Source organism: Protomyctophum bolini (assembly GCF_963924005.1).
Source record: "Protomyctophum bolini genome assembly, chromosome: 16".
Lineage (NCBI taxonomy): Eukaryota > Metazoa > Chordata > Actinopteri > Myctophiformes > Myctophidae > Protomyctophum > Protomyctophum bolini.
Window position 1 is genome coordinate 1027834 of NC_137877.1, and position 20000 is coordinate 1047833.

Consider the following 20000-nt stretch of genomic DNA (forward strand, 5'->3'; position numbering starts at 1 on the left):
GGACAGCGACAGTGCAGCCTATGGTTTCAGCACCACCACCAATGGACAGCGACATGTTTTACCTTGATGTGTTATATTTTCTTTTGTGTATTTGTTGTTGTATTGTTTATTTCTGTTTTCTGTGCAGTCTGTGTTTTTATTTTCTTTACTGCACAGCTGCCCCCCTTTGACAACTTCTAGATTTATGTTCTGTTCTTAATGAACTTTTAATCTTTTAAACTAATAACCACTTCCTTTAGGAAAGGATTCCATATAAGCCCATAGGCTTCTTCCTTTCCATGCATTATATTTTTGTTTCTTTTATATGTTATTGTCATTTATTTGTATTATATGCTAAATAAACAAACCTAAACCTAAACCAGTGCAGCCTATGCAATGATTTCAGCACCAACACCAATGGACAGCGACAGTGCAGCCTAAGCTAAGGTTTCAGCACCACCACCAATGGACAGCGACATTGCAGCCTATGCAATGGTTTCAGCACCAACACCAATGGACAGCGACAGCGCAGCCTAAGCTAAGGTTTCAGCACCACCACCAATGGACAGCGACAGTGCAGCCTAAGCTAAGGTTTCAGCACCACCACCAATGGACAGCGACAGTGCAGCCTATGCTATGGTTTCAGCACCAACACCAATGGACAGCGACAGTGCAGCCTATGCAATGATTTCAGCACCAACACCAATGGACAGCGACAGTGCAGCCTATGCAATGATTTCAGCACCAACACCAATGGACAGCGACAGTGCAGCCTATGCAATGATTTCAGCACCAACACCAATGGACAGCGACAGTGCAGCCTATGCAATGATTTCAGCACCACCACCAATGGACAGCGACAGTGCAGCATATGCAATGATTTCAGCACCAACACCAATGGACAGCGACAGTGCAGCCTATGCTATGGTTTCAGCACCACCACCAATGGACAGCGACATTGCAGCCTATGCTATGGTTTCAGCACCAACACCAATGGACAGCGACAGCGCAGCCTAAGCTAAGGTTTCAGCACCACCACCAATGGACAGCGACAGTGCAGCCTATGATATGGTTTCAGCACCAACACCAATGGACAGCGACAGTGCAGCCTATGCAATGATTTCAGCACCAACACCAATGGACAGCGACAGTGCAGCCTATGCAATGATTTCAGCACCAACACCAATGGACAGCGACAGTGCAGCCTATGCAATGATTTCAGCACCAACACCAATGGACAGCGACAGTGCAGCCTATGCAATGATTTCAGCACCACCACCAATGGACAGCGACAGTGCAGCATATGCAATGATTTCAGCACCAACACCAATGGACAGCGACAGTGCAGCCTATGCTATGGTTTCAGCACCACCACCAATGGACAGCGACATTGCAGCCTATGCTATGGTTTCAGCACCAACACCAATGGACAGCGCATGCATTGCGTGCTGTAACCGGCTGCAACCCAGCGACGTGCACCACAGAGCCTGTCTCACTCTCCACACAGAGCCTGTCTCACTCTCCCCTTAGAGCCTGTCTCACTCTCCACACAGAGCCTGTCTCACTCTCCACACAGAGCCTGTCTCACTCCACACAGAGCCTGTCTCACTCCACACAGAGCCTGTCTCACTCTCCACACAGAGCCTGTCTCACTCTCCCCACAGAGCCTGTCTCACTCTCCCCACAGAGCCTGTCTCACTCTCCACACAGAGCCTGTCTCACTCCACACAGAGCCTGTCTCACTCTCCACACAGAGCCTGTCTCACTCTCCACACAGAGCATGTCTCACTCCACACAGAGCCTGTCTCACTCCACACAGAGCCTGTCTCTCTCTCCACACAGAGCCTGTCTCACTCTCCCCACAGAGCCTGTCTCACTCTCCACACAGAGCCTGTCTCTCTCTCCCCACAGAGCCTGCCTCACTCTCCCCACAGAGCCTGTCTCACTCTCCACACAGAGCCTGTCTCACTCTCCCCACAGAGCCTGTCTCACTCTCCACACAGAGCCTGTCTCACTCTCCACACATAGCCTGTCTCACTCTCCCCACAGAGCCTGTCTCACTCTCCCCACAGAGCCTGTCTCACTCCCCACAGAGCCTGTCTCACTCCCCACAGAGCCTGTCTCACTCTCCACACAGAGCCTGTCTCACTCTCCACACAGAGCATGTCTCACTCCACACAGAGCCTGTCTCACTCCTCACAGAGCCTGTCTCTCTCTCCACACAGAGCATGTCTCTCTCTCCACACAGAGCCTGTCTCACTCTCCACACAGAGCCTGTCTCACTCTCCCCACAGAGCCTGTCTCACTCTCCCCACAGAGCCTGTCTCACTCTCCACACAGAGCCTGTCTCACTCTCCACACAGAGCCTGTCTCACTCTCCACACAGAGCCTGTCTCACTCTCCACACAGAGCCTGTCTCACTCCACACAGAGCCTGTCTCTCTCTCCACACAGAGCCTGTCTCACTCTCCCCACGGAGCCTGTCTCACTCTCCCCTTGGGGCCTGTCTCACTCTGAACACAGAGCCTGTCTCTCTCTCCACACAGAGCCTGTCTCTCTCTCCACACAGAGCTTGTCTCACTCTCCACACAGAGCATGTCTCACTCCACACAGAGCCTGTCTCACTCCACACAGAGCCTGTCTCTCTCTCCACACAGAGCCTGTCTCACTCTCCCCACGGAGCCTGTCTCACTCTCCCCTTAGAGCCTGTCTCACTCTCCACACAGAGCCTGTCTCTCTCTCCACACAGAGCCTGTCTCACTCTCCCCACAGAGCCTGTCTCACTCTCCACACAGAGCCTGTCTCACTCTCCCCAAAGAGCCTGTCTCACTCTGAACACAGAGCCTGTCTCTCTCTCCACACAGAGCCTGTCTCACTCTCTACACAGAGCCTGTCTCTCTCTCCACACAGAGCCTGTCTCACTCTCTACACAGAGCCTGTCTCACTCTCCACACAGAGCCTGTCTCTCTCTCCCCACAGAGCCTGTCTCACTCTCTACACAGAGCCTGTCTCACTCTCTACACAGAGCCTGTCTCACTCTCTACACAGAGCCTGTCTCACTCTCCACACAGAGCCTGTCTCTCTCTCCACACAGAGCCTGTCTCACTCTCTACACAGAGCCTGTCTCACTCTCCACACAGAGCCTGTCTCTCTCTCCACACAGAGCCTGTCTCACTCTCTACACAGAGCCTGTCTCACTCTCCACACAGAGCCTGTCTCTCTCTCCCCACAGAGCCTGTCTCACTCTCCACACAGAGCCTGTCTCACTCTCCACACAGAGCCTGTCTCTCTCTCCACACAGAGCCTGTCTCACTCTCCCCACAGAGCCTGTCTCACTCTCCCCACAGAGCCTGTCTCACTCTCCCCACAGAGCCTGTCTCACTCCACACAGAGCCTGTCTCACTCTCTACACAGAGCCTGTCTCACTCTCCACACAGAGCATGTCTCACTCCACACAGAGCCTGTCTCACTCTCCCCACAGAGCCTGTCTCACTCTCCACACAGAGCCTGTCTCACTCTCCCCACAGAGCCTGTCTCACTCTCCCCACAGAGCCTGTCTCACTCTCCACACAGAGCCTGTCTCACTCTCCCCACAGAGCCTGTCTCACTCTCCCCACAGAGCCTGTCTCACTCTCCCCACAGAGCCTGTCTCACTCTCCCCACAGAGCCTGTCTCACTCTCCAAACAGAGCCTGTCTCACTCTCCACACAGAGCCTGTCTCACTCTCCACACAGAGCCTGTCTCACTCTCCACACAGAGCATGTCTCACTCCACACAGAGCCTGTCTCACTCTCCCCACAGAGCCTGTCTCACTCTCCACACAGAGCCTGTCTCACTCTCCACACAGATCATGTCTCACTCCACACAGAGCCTGTCTCACTCTCCCCACAGAGCCTGTCTCACTCTCCACACAGAGCCTGTCTCACTCTCCACACAGAGCCTGTCTCACTCTCCACACAGAGCCTGTCTCACTCTCCACACAGAGCCTGTCTCTCTCTCTCCCCACAGAGCCTGTCTCTCTCTCCACACAGAGCCTGTCTCACTCTCCCCACAGAGCCTGTCTCACTCTCCACACAGAGCCTGTCTCACTCTCCACACAGAGCCTATTAGTATTAGTGTGGTGTGGTGTATATAGTGTGGTGTATTAGTGTGGTGTATTAGTGTGGTGTATTCTAGGTACCATGTAGAGGCTGGTGTTCTCTCTGTCTGCCAGACAGAATGCTGCTCTGATCTCATCACCTTCAGGTCCAACAGCCTTCTGTTCTTCTCCAGGTCCAGCAGCTTCTTCAGGTCTTCCTACAACCTTCTGCACTCTGAAGTGAACCACAGAACACCTGAGAGGAGAGAGGAGATGAGGAGAGGAGATGAGGAGATGAGGAGATGAGGAGAGGAGAGGAGATGACATGAGGAGAGAGGAGATGAGGAGATGAGAGAGGAGAGAGGAGATGAGGAGATGAGAGAGGAGAGGAGATGACATGAGGAGAGAGGAGATGAAATGAGAGGAACGTTCCATTGCAGACGGTCAAACGGTTCATGTACAGTTGAGCCAGAACTGCAATATTTGGCTGAAGAAGAAGAAGACAAAAACACATACAAATACAATAAGGGACCATAGGCCCCTAATAATAATAATAATAATAATAATACCTGTTTATTCCATCTGTGTTGTGATGCAGCAGGTCAGGACAGTGAAGGACAGGAACCGTCAATATGTCTCCCTCACACACCAACCTGACAGACAGACAGGCAGGCAGGCAGGCAGACAGACAGACAGACAGACAGACAGACAGACAGACAGACAGACAGACAGACAGACAGACAGACAGACAGACAGACAGACAGACAGACAGACAGACAGACAGACAGACAGACAGACAGACCTCATTTTCAACGTAGCCAAGACACAACGCAATAATAGGTCTGAATCTCTGGCCACGCCCATTAAAACATGTTAATAATGAATGAATGATATTTATAATGCGATGAATCCGTCCTCAAATCTTCTATTAACCCATTCTGAACGGGAACTCATTTTGGTGTTAGCATCGTGTCGTGCTTTAGCTATTGAAAAATAGCAGATCTACAAGCTCATAGCGCGCCACCGAGTGGCGCGCTACGAGCTTGTAGGTCTGCTATTTTTTTTTAAATCGAAGAACGACTGACATTGTTAGAAGCTGATCTCAGGTCAGAATGGGTTCATCAGACCAGTGTGTGTCCAGTGGAAACCTCGTATGAATCTGATCTCAGGTCAGAATGGATTAACGGCTAGGTGTGATGTCATGCTCATTTCAGCACGGCTGGAGAGCCTATTTCAACCAATCACTTGGTCAGATGAACTACCTGTAGGGTACAGTAGTAATATCAATATTTCGTTTTTTTTCTACTTTTTTGGGGGGGCGACTCCTCTGTGAACCACCAGAGGGTGCTCACGTACCACCAGTGGGATGAGAACCTAAACAACTCAGAAAACATTATGTTATACTTTAGGCTGTTGAAAAATAAAATACTTTGAATCTATATTCTTTCAGAGCGAACGATTTTTACCTCAAATCTTTGCTTCTGGGGAGGGTCTAGAGACAGACATGGGTTAGTAGGTGCTCTGAGTCGACCAATGGGGACAGACATGGGTTGGTAGGTCCTCTGAGTCGACCAATGGGGACAGACATGGGTTAGTAGGTCCTCTGAGTCGACCAATGGGGACAGACATGGGTTAGTAGGTGCTCTGAGTCGACCAATGGGGACAGACATGGGTTGGTAGGTCCTCTGAGTCGACCAATGGGGACAGACATGGGTTAGTAGGTGCTCTGAGTCGACCAATGGGGACAGACATGGGTTGGTAGGTTCTCTGAGTCGACCAATGGGGACAGACATGGGTTGGTAGGTTCTCTGAGTCGACCAATGGGGACAGACATGGGTTGGTAGGTTCTCTGAGTCGACCAATGGGGACAGACGTTGGTTGAGCCTCAGGGCTTTGAGACGCTTCTAATTCATGCCAGTCCACTTCCTCACAAACAGTCCGGTTTCCGGGTGTTGACTCTGTGCTTATTTCGGCATATGCCCAAATATGGAGGAATGGTGTCATAGTACTGACACAATATGACATAATCATGCAATGACATCACAAACATATAATTGTTCTTTATAAATAGTCCGATACTCTAAACATCAGTTAGTGATTTGCAACAAGGAAACCTGAGCTGCCTTCATCCTAACAAGTTCGTCTGTAAACTAGTTGTCAAAACTCATTGGCGGTGGAGCTGCTGTGTGAAATGTTTCACTGGACGACACATCTGGGAGGAGAACATAGGAAGCACCATAATGCTGCTGTGGTGGTCGGACACCAGATCTACTGCTTTGGAGGAGACGTAAACCAGAGGAGACGAGATCACATTGAAGTGCACGTCTTCAACACAGCGTCTTTATGTTGGAGGAAGTTGACCCCAGGGACCCCTGGAACAGGAGAACCTCACCTTGAGGTTCCCTACAGGCGCTGGGGCCACACAGCTGTGCTGATTGGAGACACTGTCTACCTCTGGGGAGGGAGGAATAACCCAGGTTATAATAACAACAATGTCCTTTATGCCTTTGATGTCGACGCCCACACATGGTTCAAACCACAGGTTTCTGGGACTGTTCGAGAGGGGAGGTGCTACCACTCAGCCTGTGTGTTGGGGAAGGTCATGTTTATCCATGGAGGATACAACCAGACTGGAATCACTAATGACATCTACAAGTTGGACTCCACCACAATGGTCTGGACTTTAATCAACACCAGAGGAACTCCACCTCCTGATTCATACAGTCACTCTGCTACCATCAACGGGACAAAGATGTTTGTATTTGGGGGCTATGGGGGGGGTCAGCACTACAACACCATCAGCGTGTTTGACACAGAGACCAACCTCTGGATGGACACACCTTCTACACATCCTCTTCCAGAAGGACGCTATGATCATTCAGCCTTTACCTACAATGGAGAGTTGTACATATTTGGTGGCTGTAATTATAACAATAACCAGTACTTCAATGATCTGTGGATATTCACCCCAGAGACCTTCTCCTGGAAGAAGGTTGAGCCCAAGGGGAAACGCCCACATGGGATGAAGAATATGTGCTGTTGCATGCTGGGAGATCGTGTCATCCTCTTTGGAGGAGACACCCCAGGTGACCTGTATGTCTTAGACTTCAGTCCTAGCCTCAAGACATTATGTAAGCTAGCAGTTATTCAGTACGGTCTGGAGCAGTCTGAACTCACACACAACATCAGGTGGGAACTGGCAGTCATGACTAGCAAACAGCCAATAGGAACTGGCAGCCATGACTAGCAACAGCCAATCGGAAATGGAATCCATGACTAGCAATAGCCAATAAGAATTGGCAGCCATGACTAGCAACAGCCAATAGGAACTGGCAGCCATGACTAGCAAACAGCCAATAGGAACTGGCAGTCATGACTAGCAAACAGCCAATAGGACCTGGCAGCCATGACTAGCAACAGCCAATAGGAACTGGCAGCCATGACTAGCAACAGCCAATAGGAACTGGCAGCCATGACTAGCAACATCATTATTTAAAGACCTTTTAAGCGTCGTACGAAGCCAACTCTTGTCGTGACAAATCATGACACAATATTTTGGACCAAACAAATAATTACAAAGAAAAAAACAACAAACAACAAGTGTTGTAACCTGCTGTTTTTTTTCCACTTTCTAATTCTTTGTTTGGCCCCAAAAATTGTGTTTGTTGTCATGATTTGTCACGACAAGAGTTGTCTTTGTCCGCGGCGTAAACGTCTTTAAATAAATACTCTCTGAAAAGTCTATGAGGGAAAATGAACAGGGATTTATTTTCCGGGTCTCTCGAGGGGGGGCGGGACTGCGGAGCTCTATTGACGACTGTTCCATGAAATATCAATGACCCCTGACCTCTGTACGACACATTGATGACCTCTGACCTCTGACCCCTGCCAATGACTTACCTGGGCGTGGTGAAGTGTCTCTGGAGCAGGTCGTCATAGCAACCGGTTTGTTGTTGCTGTTTGCAGCGAGGGCAGAGGACGGGCTGGATGTGGAGCTGCGATCCGATTGGAGGATGCACGCGACGACACTCGCTGTCCGACCGCCGGGAGGCGGGGCTATCACTCTGCAGGGGGGCGGGGCCAACAGCCACGCCCGGCCTCCACCTCTGCCGTGATTGGTCAGTGGACAGGAAGTGTTAATTTAGAAACACAAACAACAACAACAACAACAACAAAACAACAAACAACTACACTTTTTAAACAAGCCCAAATCAAAAACTACAATAATCACCTTCATCCTCAACCGGGTGTTGTTGACATGAAGTGGGCTCCCATTGGTCAGGTCGTCGACAGGAAGTGGGCTCCCATTGGTCAGGTTGAACCAGAGTGTGGATGTTATTAGGGCAGTGTCTTCGGGTTGCCGCGGTAACCCCAGGTCCGCCACGAGCACCTGGTGGCACAGCACAGCATCAGGGTTGTTTCCGTCGACTAAAACTAAGACTGAAAAATGTTCGTCGCCTACGTTTTTCCACCGACTAAAACTAAATTGAAACTAAATGAAAACTAAGATATGACGACTAAAACTAAGACTAAATATATTGACAATTTTCTTTTTTTTTCAAATATATTTTTTATCCCACGATTTTGTAACCCATTTTTCACCCCTGTGTCAATCATCTAATGTGATCCTGGGCTCTACACACCCTCCACCAACCTAGTCCCCATATATGGGGGACAAGGGGAGAGCAACGGACTTGAACTCATGCTTCCTTCATGCCTGAGTGTCCAAGTTGCTCCTTTACACCTGACAGGGGGGAGTTTCCCTGGTTGGACGTAGCGCGTGGAAGGAACACGTTATTCCAACCAGTTCCTTTCCCCTCCATCAGGCGCCCCGGCTGGCCAGGGGGAGGCAGTTTAGAGACCAGGATTACTGCATGTTTTTTCTGAGGGTACCTACCCTAGGGGACACGGGGAGAACATGTGAGGGTACCTACCCTAGGGGACACGGGGAGAACATGCAAACTCCACACACAAAAGGCCCTTTCGCCAACCCCGCCTTCGGGTATGGGCACTGATGACGCGGAGGAGGAATATATTGATATAATATATTGACAATTTTCAACAAATAAAAACTGGACTAAAATGTTATGAAGGGACTAGTGGACAAGAGATCCAGTACAAGTCATTTTACACTTGGTTTGCATGCTGAAAATAGCCGATCTACAAGATTGCGTTAATCACTCGCTAAGAGTCTTTAGAAGCGTTCATATTTTAGACGTGCGGTCACGGAGAAGAGCTGTTGAGCCACTAAACACAGTCGCTGTGTTTATCCAGCGCCATTTGAAATGGAAAACTCTTAAAAAGGCCTAGAAAGGCCTCATCCTCCACCGTGATCTTTTTCCAACGCATCGAGGCTGAATATAAAGTATAAATATTAAATTCTAAAACGGGTAGTCCCAATACTTCATTCTGATTGGCTGGTTACCGTCACGTGACCGGTGTAAATTTCACCGATAACCCACTCCTTCAATCACTTTGTATCATCCTGCAGCCTTGTAGCTGAACTGGGGAAGGGGAGCGCTTGATTGATTTACAAACACATGCCGTGCGGGCGTCTAAGCACCGCCCGGCTCATATGACTGTGAATGTGTGGCTCCAGGCAGCCCCGTAAAAACATCAAGCGCTATATTCTCCCGTCACATAGCCTACTTGCCGAGCACAACAAGGAAGTTATGTGGCTCGCTCTGGTAGCGCAAAGCGTAGCTACTTTTGTGAATTCAATAATTTTATTAGGTTAATATGGTACATATGTTTGTAACCGTTTTAGAAAAGCAATAAGCCACTCGAGGCCCCAGCTTACCGGGTATTTTACACTGGCTGGGGGCGTAGGCAGACCCGAGGCGCAGCCGAGGGTCTTCTACCCCGCAGCCAGTGTAAAATACCCGCTAACCTGATACCTCTCGTGGCTTATTGCTTAAGTATACATGTAATGAAGTATACTAGTATATAAGTAAAGTATGTAAATGTTTACCTGGGCCGGGCGCTGCGTTGGGCCCAGCAGGAGAACCCATTCTGTGTTGAACAGACCCAGTCTGAGAAGGAGCTGCTTGTTCACAAACACACAGCTGTCCTCATCCAGGTCCAGACCCAGACCCAGACCCGGGTCCAGGGGTCCGTCTCTGTCCTGGACCACCCGCCCACGCTCTGGGACCACACGTCTCGTTAGAACCCGAACCGCCACCTGGTACTCTGGAGCCGTCCCGGCGCCCCCCAGGAGGGCCCCACTGCACCCGAGGAACCCTGATGAGAGAGCACGCACACACACGCACGCACGCACGCACACACACACACACACACACACACACACACACACACACACACACACACACACACACACACACACACACACACACACACACACACACACACACACACACACACACACACACACACACACACACACACACACACACACACACACACACACACGTTGGCATGGGTGCCAACATTGGCACATGGGACTTTATTTATTATTGTTTTTGGTATTCAGACAGACGGTAAAACGCTCCCCAAATTGTTTCTTCACCACTTTTCAACCTATCATATAATAGGTCCTCACTGATAATAATGATAAAATGGCACCATTCTTTTCTACTCAGTCTGTGTCTCATTGCGAACGCAGTGAGCACTTACTATGAGACCATGCAGATCATGTCTGTGCGTGCGTGTGTCCCCCCTTTGTGCCCATATATGGAGCTGAGTGATTTGTTTGTGATTGATGCAACACACTCCATATTTGGACGTATAGCTGCTTTGGGGACTCCTTATATGGTTATGGCTGAGTCATGGTGACAAAAAAATAATAACTTAAAAATAAATCTTAAAAGAACCCAAATATGTACGAGCTGCGTTCGCTTCCCACGTTTGCGCGTCTTACTGGTAGGAGGGCTGTGGGCAGTTTAGAAACCGTCTTCCAGTGACATCATCATTAGGCAGATTATTTTTTAAACAACGTTTTTTTTTACAAAAATGTTTAGATTTTCATTATCGTGAGAACGATGGCTTCCATTTTCGCATTGCAACTTTTCAGGTCTAGAAAGGCTGCAGTTTCTATTAGCTTGTATTCCCCATCGATGATGTCACTGGAGGACGGGTTCTGAACTGCCCACAGCCCTCCTATGAGACACAGACAGACCGAGTAGAAAGAAATGCGCCGTTTTTTCATGATTATTAGTGAGGACCTATTATATGAAGATAGGTTGAAAAGTGGTGAAGTGGTCCTTGAATTGAACTGTGATAAATCTTGAAAGTGCTTCCGATGTTACATTATTTTATCATTAAACTGGGAGTGACCTTTGACCTTTACCTGCGTCGCCGAAGAGACCGCTGGCCAGGTGTGCAAAGTCCGACGCAAACACCGATGATGATGTCACTGCCCCGCCCCCGCCCACCGATGATGATGTCACCAGCGGCCCGGAGGAGGAGAAAGGGGGAGGAGCTTCACAGACGGCGCCGTCGGTCACCACGACGACCGTGTCGCTGGTCAACGCTCCGCGTCGGACCGGCCGACACTCCAACACCACGAGGTCCTCGAAGTACCGCTGGAACTGACAGGGTTAAACCGGTTTAGACCTGGAACTGACAGGGTTAAACCGGTTTAGACCTGGACCTGGCAGGGTTAAACCGGTTTAGACCTGGACCTGGCAGGGTTAAACTGGTTTAGACCTGGACCTGACAGGGTTAAACTGGTTTAGATCTGGAACTGACAGGGTTAAACTGGTTGAGACCTGGACCTGACAGGGTTAAACTGGTTGAGACCTGGAGCTGACAGGGTTAAACTGGTTTAGACCTGGACCTGACAGGGTTAAACTGAGTTAGACCTGGACCTGACAGGGTTAAACTGGTTTAGACCTGGAGCTGACAGGGTTAAACTGGTTGAGACCTGGACCTGGCAGGGTTAAACTGGTTTAGACCTGGAACTGACAGGATTAAACTGGTTTAAACCTGGACCTGACAGGGTTAAACTGGTTTAAACCTGACCTATGAGTATTTTTTTTAAATCGAAGATTTTGGTTAACCCATTTTGGACTGAGGCCGATTCTAAAAACGCTTCTAAATCCAGTTTTCTGAAAAACGTATTATTAATATAATATTTATATAATATTCATATAGCAGCATCAACATTTTTTTACATTTTTGAATACTGTGTACATACTGTACAGAACCCCAAGAGGGGTCCCCGCCCAGAATGGCATAATCGTGGGCTAAGAATCTATGGATGATGATTAATGGCCGAACGGTTTGCGGAGCGGTCTTGATATCGGAAGGTCGCTATAGTTCGTATCCCCGGACCGGCACGTTAAAATGACCACAGCTGAAGTGCCCTTTGAACAAGGCATTGAACCCCTACCATGAAATGTTCTATGAGCAGGGCCTGGCTGGCTGTAAACAAGTTCTTGAGCTTTAAGTCCAGTTACCCTGCAGGGTAAACATAGTACCTTTCCTTTCCTTAGTCCAGTTACCCTGGGTAAACATAGTACCTTTCCTTAGTCCAGTTACCCTGGGTAAACATAGTACCTTTCCTTTTCTTAGTCCAGTTACCCTGGGTAAACATGGTACCTTTCCTTTCCTTAGTCCAGTTACCCTGGGTAAACATGGTACCTTTCCTTTCCTTAGTCCAGTTACCCTGGGTAAACATAGTACCTTTCCTTTTCTTAGTCCAGTTACCCTGGGTAAACATAGTACCTTTCCTTTCCTTAGTCCAGTTACCCTGGGTAAACATAGTACCTTTCCTTTCCTTAGTCCAGTTACCCTGGGTAAACATAGTACCTTTCCTTTATGATAAATGATGACGATAGTGATATTGTCGTTACCTGAGTGGGGTCTTCTCCCAGGAGGCTGTGAGGAGGGGGATGAAGAGGAGGATGAAGAGGAGGGGGAGGAGGAGGAGGGGAGGTACAGGGGAGGAGCAGAGGGTCTCCCTCTCTGGCCAGGACCCAGCGGGACGCCCCAAGGAGGACCTGCACATTACGATACTCGTTAATATCGTTTGACAGGCTGTATTGTAGACTTCTTGTAAATTAATTAATCAATGCGGATGTTTAACAATAATTTAAGTCTTGAGAGCGTGAGATCAAACCAAATGGACCTGTGCACTATTTTACGTTTTATGCACATTTTGATTATCACGATTAATTAGGTTATTATTTTTTCGCCGTGTCATGTTCATAATATCGTCCCCCGTCCATACCTGTAGCAGTGCTCTACTGCCCCCTACCTGTAGCAGTGCTCTACTGCCCCCTACCTGTAGCAGTGCTCTACTGCCCCCTACCTGTAGCAGTGAGGAGAAGTGGTCGCTGGTCGCCCAGCGCAGCGTCTGTCCGCTGCTCGCTGCCAAGACCACCTTACTGAGAGGGACCACTGAGAGACAGACAGGCAGGCAGACAGACAGACAGTTAAGACAGGCAGACAGACAGTTAACCCCTTTTGGTGTTAGCATTATGTTATGCTTTAGCTATTGAAAAATAGCAGATCTACAAGCTCCTAGCGCGCCACTCGGTGGCGCGCTAGGAGCTTGTAGATCTGCTATTTTTTGAAAAATCGAAGAACGACTGACATATAGAAACATGGCTTTTTCAGAAAACTGTCAGGATGTAGAAGAACATTTATTATTGTTATGTAGACAGCACTATAATTGCATTGTATGTAGTCGCATAGCACGTCACAGTACATATGTATAGCGTAGTTGCGAACGCAGTGATTGCGAATGCAGTGAGCACTTACTATGAGACCTAGCAGATCATGTCTGTGTGTCCGTGTGTCCGTGTGTCCCCCCTTTGTGCCCATATATGGAGCCGAGTGATTTGTTTGTGATTGATGCAACACACTCCATATTTGGACGTATAGCTGCTTTGGGGTCTCCTTATATGGTTATGGCTAAGTCTAATAAATCTTAAAAAAACCCAAATATGTACGAGCTGCGTTCGCTTCCCGCGTTTGCGCGTCTTACTGGTATAGTATATGTATAGTTTCATACTTTCATTATATAGATATTCCACTGTTACGTTCTTAGCTTACGCATGTTTCATGATGATTTTTAGGTGATGTATTCCCATGCTTTTTGTTCTTGCTTAATGTAAGTCGCTCTGGATTAAGAGCGTCTGCTAAATGCCTACATTGTAAATTGTTCCCACTCTGGGGGCCCCAAAAACCAACACTGACCATCAGACACGGTCAGAGACGAGGGCCAAGGAGGAGGCAGCGGCCTAGCGGGTCGGACCAGGCGCACGGTGCCGCGGCTGCGGTCGGAGAGCCGGTGATGTGCGAGGAACGCCAGGCTGGCGTGGAGTCTGAGCACGGCTTCATCACCACCACCGCCATCACCACCACCGCCATCATCATCATCATCATCCTCAGAGCTTTGCAGGTGAACGCAGATGAAGAGGCTTCTGTTACTGCAGGGCAGAGAGAGATGGATGGAATTAACTATTAACCCATTCTGACCTGAGGTCAGATTCTAACGCACAGAAGAATGGTGGTTCTTTAACGCATTTTGACCTGAGATCAGATTCTAAAAATGTCTTCTAAATCCTGACAGTTTGAAAAAATAGCAGACCTATCGGTGGCGCGCTACGAGCTTGTAGATCTGCTATTTTCCAATAGCTAAAGCATGACATGATGCTAACACCAAAATGGAAAATCAAATATGAGAAACAGGCGATTAAAATGGGCTCTTTTTGAGGATGAGGAACAGAATGCAATGGAAAGTGACTTTGGTCACATGGGCTGTCAATCAGATAGGACTCTTATGTGTGGATGTATGGGGCTGTCAATCAGATAGGACTCTTATGTGTGGATGTATGGGCTGTCAATCAGATAGGACTCTTATGTGTGGATGTATGGGGCTGTCAATCAGATAGGACTCTTATGTGTGGATGTATGGGCTGTCAATCAGATAGGACTCTTATGTGTGGATGTATGGGGCTGTCAATCAGATAGGACTGTTCTGTGTGGATGTATGGGCTGTCAATCAGATAGGACTCTTATGTTTGGATGTATGGGCTGTCAATCAGACAGGACTTTTCTGTGTGGATGTATGGGGCTGTCAATCAGATAGGACTCTTATGTGTGGATGTATGGGGCTGTCAGTCAGATAGGACTTTTCTGTGTGGATGTATGGGGCTGTCAATCAGATAGGACTTTTCTGTGTGGATGTATGGGGCTGTCAATCAGACAGGACTTTTCTGTGTGGATGTATGGGGCTGTCAATCAGATAGGACTTTTCTGTGTGGATGTATGGGCTGTCAATCAGACAGGACTTTTCTGTGTGGATGTATGGGGCTGTCAATCAGATAGGACTCTTATGTGTGGATGTTTGGGCTGTCAATCAGATAATAATTATAATAATAATAATAATAATAATAAAACTTTATTTGTATAGCACCTTTCATGACATGAAATGCAGCTCAAAGTGCTTTACAGAAAAATGGAGAATAAAAGAAAAGCAAGGCAACAACATTAAAAAACAAGCAGTAATGCAATACAGTGAGGACATGAAAAAAAAAAAAAAAAGATCAATTAAAAGCAATGTTGTAGAAGTGGGTCTTGAGCTGAGCTTTAAAAATGTCTACAGAGGCTGCCTGACGAAGGTACAGTGGGAGCTTGTTCCATGCCGACGGCCCGTAGAAGCAAAAAGCTGCTTCCCAGATTTTTTTAGTTGCCATTTTTTTTGCAAAGCGAGCAGGCCAGCAGTGGAAGACCTTAGGGGCGGTTTGGGACATATTTAGGCAGGCAGTCGTAGGTAGGAAGGTGCGAGACCATTGAGAGCTTTATAGACCAGTTACATACGGTCCCAGTTCTCAGCGATGACGTAATGTTGTAACTGGTCCCAGCAAACCAGGCACAGACTTACGGTTGAAAAAAACCTGGCTTCACTTTGAAGAGACCAAGCGAAATGATTACTTGCGCGCTCTGCTTGCGCAAGTAACAAGCTGTCAAGATCAGTTAGTTAGTATTTATTTAAAGCAGTGGCTCTCAAAGGTGTGAACCACCTCATGGTTCCTTGAGGGGGTTCCAAATGGACCCATTATAGGTCTGTAACTCTGAGAGTGTAACACATGGACCCAAATGGACCCTTACAGGTCTGTAACTCTGAGAGTGTACGAATGGAACCAAATCATGGATCCATCTGGTTTTACTCTCAGAGTTATGGGGGTCCTTGAAATTAAAAAGTTTAAGAACCTGTAGGCCTATGCAATGGCTTATCTCTTGTAAAAAGAGAGACCAGCCTATTCTCCAAACCATTATCTTATGCTTTGCTAGGTTGTACAAAATAATATTGGGTCAATTTAATTTGAAGGACTCACCTCGCGCACAGCTGCCTTGTCTGTGTTGTTGACATGACATGGGCTTGCAGGACAGAACTTTTATTTGTGACAGACACATAGTTCCTTTGCAGACAATACAATCTGCTTCTCATTGGTCAGTCACAAAGCTAAGAAAACAGTAGCCTACTTTTTCTGCATGTCAATGATGATGAGATAGTTCTTTGGCATGACAAGCTTTCCTCACGGAGAGCACAACAGTCTATCTGCAGACAGCAGAGCAGCCAGCGAGCCTTTCTCTGCTCTGCTCTGCGGTCGGGACCAGTGCTGTCAGACTCAGCGCGCAGCGCATGCAGAGTTATGAATAATACACATTCCGGGGTTCGGGCTGAAAGTCCACCTCTCACAGTGTTTTTCCACTACGAACCATTGAACGTGCATTGTAATACACATTGGTCTGAATGGTCTGTGAGCAGCGATACATATACAGGCGATACATGTAAAACCCTGGACATTTGAAGGAATTTATAAACCCCCCCCGGACTGCCCGGACAGCCCCCCAAAAGAGGACTTGTCCGGGCAAAAGAGGACGTATGGTAAGCCTAAGTATGTACATTGTATGCCTCTAAATGTTTTGAAGAATTGAACATGGTGGACCCTCTTGTAAACAAGTGTAATGCTTAATTGGGTCGTCCACTCACAGTTAACAGTCTTTGTATTGAGTTTGTGCTTGAAATGTACTGTAATTCTACAAACAGTTAATAAATATTTGTATATTTGTAAATATTTGTTATATCTATCAATCAATCAAAAACGTAGTTTGAGACGTATGAATCCAGCCACTAGATGGCGCCAGATGGCAGCGAGTGAGTTAAGCTGAGAACCCTATGGACCTGGAAATTATACCATAATTCATTGGTTCTCAACTCCTTGAGGGGGTTTCATGCAGCTAAATGATGGAGTTGGTAACCAAACACAAAGAACAATAATCACCTGCACAACATGTCTTGACAGACAGTATAGCTGTCTACGGATGTTTATGAAACAAACGCTTTGCAGATTGAAAGGCTTTCCCTACAGCTGCAATGTTGGTGAGTTTAATGTTGTTTAATACAAGCAGATCACTACATTTATTTCATATTTACATGTCTTCTGTGGACTCTAACATTACACCTATAGCTACATGTTTAAGCATTTATTTCATATTTACATGTCTTCTGTGGTCTCTAACATTACACCTATAGCTACATGTTTAAGAATTTATTTCATATTTACATGTCTTCTGTGGTCTCTAACATTACACCTATAGCTACATGTTTAAGCATTTATTTCATATTTACATGTGTACTGTGGACTCTAACATTACACCTATAGCTACATGTTACATTTATTTCATATTTACATGTCGATTTCAGCTCTGGCACTTATTTCTCAGACTAGCCCTGAAACATGACTGCCATGAAATACGAGAGTCAAGAACCATGGCTCATTTCAGACATGCTCTAGTATGTGAAGGGTCTGCTGTGTTGTTAACGTTTTTCTCTCTCCCCACCACTGTTTCTGCTTGTTGACATGACAGAGAAGACATTGTGTTTACCTTCACAGCAGGAGGTGTGTGTGTGTGTGTGTGTGTGTGTGTGTGTGTGTGTGTGTGTGTGTGTGTGTGTGTGTGTGTTTACCTCTCCTCCTCCAAAGAGGAGGTGAACAGCAGGAGGTGTGTGTGTGTGTGTGTGTGTGTGTGTGTGTGTGTGTTTACCTCTCCTCCTCCAAAGAGGAGGTGAACAGCAGGAGGTGTGTGTGTGTGTGTGTGTGTGTGTGTGTGTGTGTGTGTGTGTGTGTGTGTGTGTGTGTGCGTGCGTTTACCTCTCCTCCTCCAAAGAGGAGGTGAACAGCAGGAGGTGTGTGTGTGTGTGTGTGTGTGTGTGTGTGTTTACCTCTCCTCCTCCAAAGAGGAGGTGAACAGCAGGAGGTGTGTGTGTGTGTGTGTGTGTGTGTGTGTGTGTGTGTGTGTGTGTGTGTGTGTTTACCTCTCCTCCTCCAAAGAGGAGGTGAACAGCAGGAGGTGCGATGAGGATGAAGAAGATGAAGATGAGGTCCTAAACATCACATCAAAGCGCCGCCTGTCGGCCAGCGCGTGCCACGGGCTGACGGTCAGAGGGAACTTGTCCCCCAGCGACGCCAACACACACACAACACCACACACCTCCGTGGGCGCCGCCATCTTGGATCACGTACGTACGCAGCAGAAAAAAACCAAAACAAACGTTACGTGTTGACGTCAGGATGTAGTGGGCGGGCCCTCCTAGCTGCGATGAGAGGAGAGCGTCTTCTGGTTTCCATGGGGATGAGTTTGGCGCTCCCTCGTAGACTAGTATTAATTGTATTTATCTATGGAAGCGTAAAGCTGCCCAAATTAAAATGAAATGGCAAAATATGGAAAGATCTATTGAAAACAGATAAATGCTTTTTCATTTTCAGGTCATTAAGGCAATTCTTGAGACAAACATAAATCTAAAATGCAATATAGCATTCACATTTAATCTGCAGAGATGTGCTCATTTTACAACACAATTAAAATAAAGGATAATTACATTTTTTATTTAAAAAAAAAATGCCCTGCTAATATTAGTGGACAATATTATCAGATCTAATGTTAAACTGAGTCATGTTTAACCCATTTGGACCTGAGGCAGATTATGCAAAATGTCTTCTAAATCCTGACAGCTTTCTGAAAACCCATGTTTCTGTATCAGAGGTTCTCGACCTTTTTCATGTCAAGGACCCCCAGAATTATCTGCATTGGGCCGTGGACCCCCCATCTGAAAAGATGTTCTGTAATCTTTATTTCCTATGTTTGTTAGGATTAGTTAGTGTTATTTTTATTTTAGTTATTTGTATTGCAGTGCCTTAATTATTTAGTTTTCTGTTAATTGACGTTTTGCTTTAGGTTTATAACACTTTTAAAACTTAATTTCTAATGACACAACTTTCCAGTTTATGGCTATATAATATGTGTATAATGTGTACGTCTCTAAATGTTATGATGAATTGAACAAGGTGGATCCTCTTGTAAACAAGTGTAATGCTTTATGGTGTCGTCCACTCACAGTTAACAGTCTTTGTGTTGAGTTTGTGCTTGAAATGTTACTGTAATTCTGAAAACTGTTAATAAATACTTCAATCAATCAAGCACCTACTTATACCAGTAAGACGCGCAAACGCGGGAAGCGAACGCAGCTGAGACCCTGCAGATCATGTCTGTCTGTCTGTCTGTCTGTCCCGCTGTTACTGTATATGTGGACCTGGCCCCTTTTGTGCCCATATATGGAGCTGAGTGGACCTGGCCCCTTTTGTGCCCATATATGGAGCTGAGTGATTGCTGATGCAACACACTCCATATTTGGATAGCGGGACAGACAGACAGACAGACAGACAGACATGATCTGCTAGGTCTCATCTCAACCTGGGTAAATTGTAAATTCTCCTTCCAGTGTAGGATGTGCGGACCCCGTTCCTCAAAAAATGCAGATCACTGGCCTCCTTTAAAACAAGCCTGAAAATCCATATTTCAGCATATATTTCCTTATAACCATATTTTATTCCTTATAACCATATTTTATTCCTTATAACCATATTTTATTCCTTATAACCATATTCTATTCCTTATAACCATATTTCAGG

The 20000-nt window shown here is 47.0% G+C and overlaps 1 protein-coding gene across 1 annotated transcript in view; it reads right to left on the reverse strand.

Annotated features, from left to right (window-relative positions):
• The window catches only part of pex6 (peroxisomal biogenesis factor 6), a gene marked incomplete at its 5' end in the record, with an annotated part of 37746 nt that extends 19206 nt beyond the window's left edge, over window positions 1-18540 (reverse strand). Inside the window, 10 exons of the mRNA XM_080785213.1 lie at window positions 4159-4312; window positions 4626-4709; window positions 7957-8162; window positions 8288-8446; window positions 10028-10296; window positions 11363-11603; window positions 12870-13016; window positions 13328-13416; window positions 14218-14450; window positions 18347-18540. Coding sequence (XP_080641339.1) covers window positions 4159-4312; window positions 4626-4709; window positions 7957-8162; window positions 8288-8446; window positions 10028-10296; window positions 11363-11603; window positions 12870-13016; window positions 13328-13416; window positions 14218-14450; window positions 18347-18540 — 1776 coding nt within the window. The remainder of the gene's footprint in view (window positions 1-4158; window positions 4313-4625; window positions 4710-7956; window positions 8163-8287; window positions 8447-10027; window positions 10297-11362; window positions 11604-12869; window positions 13017-13327; window positions 13417-14217; window positions 14451-18346) is intronic.
• Window positions 18541-20000: the final 1460 nt, after the last annotated feature.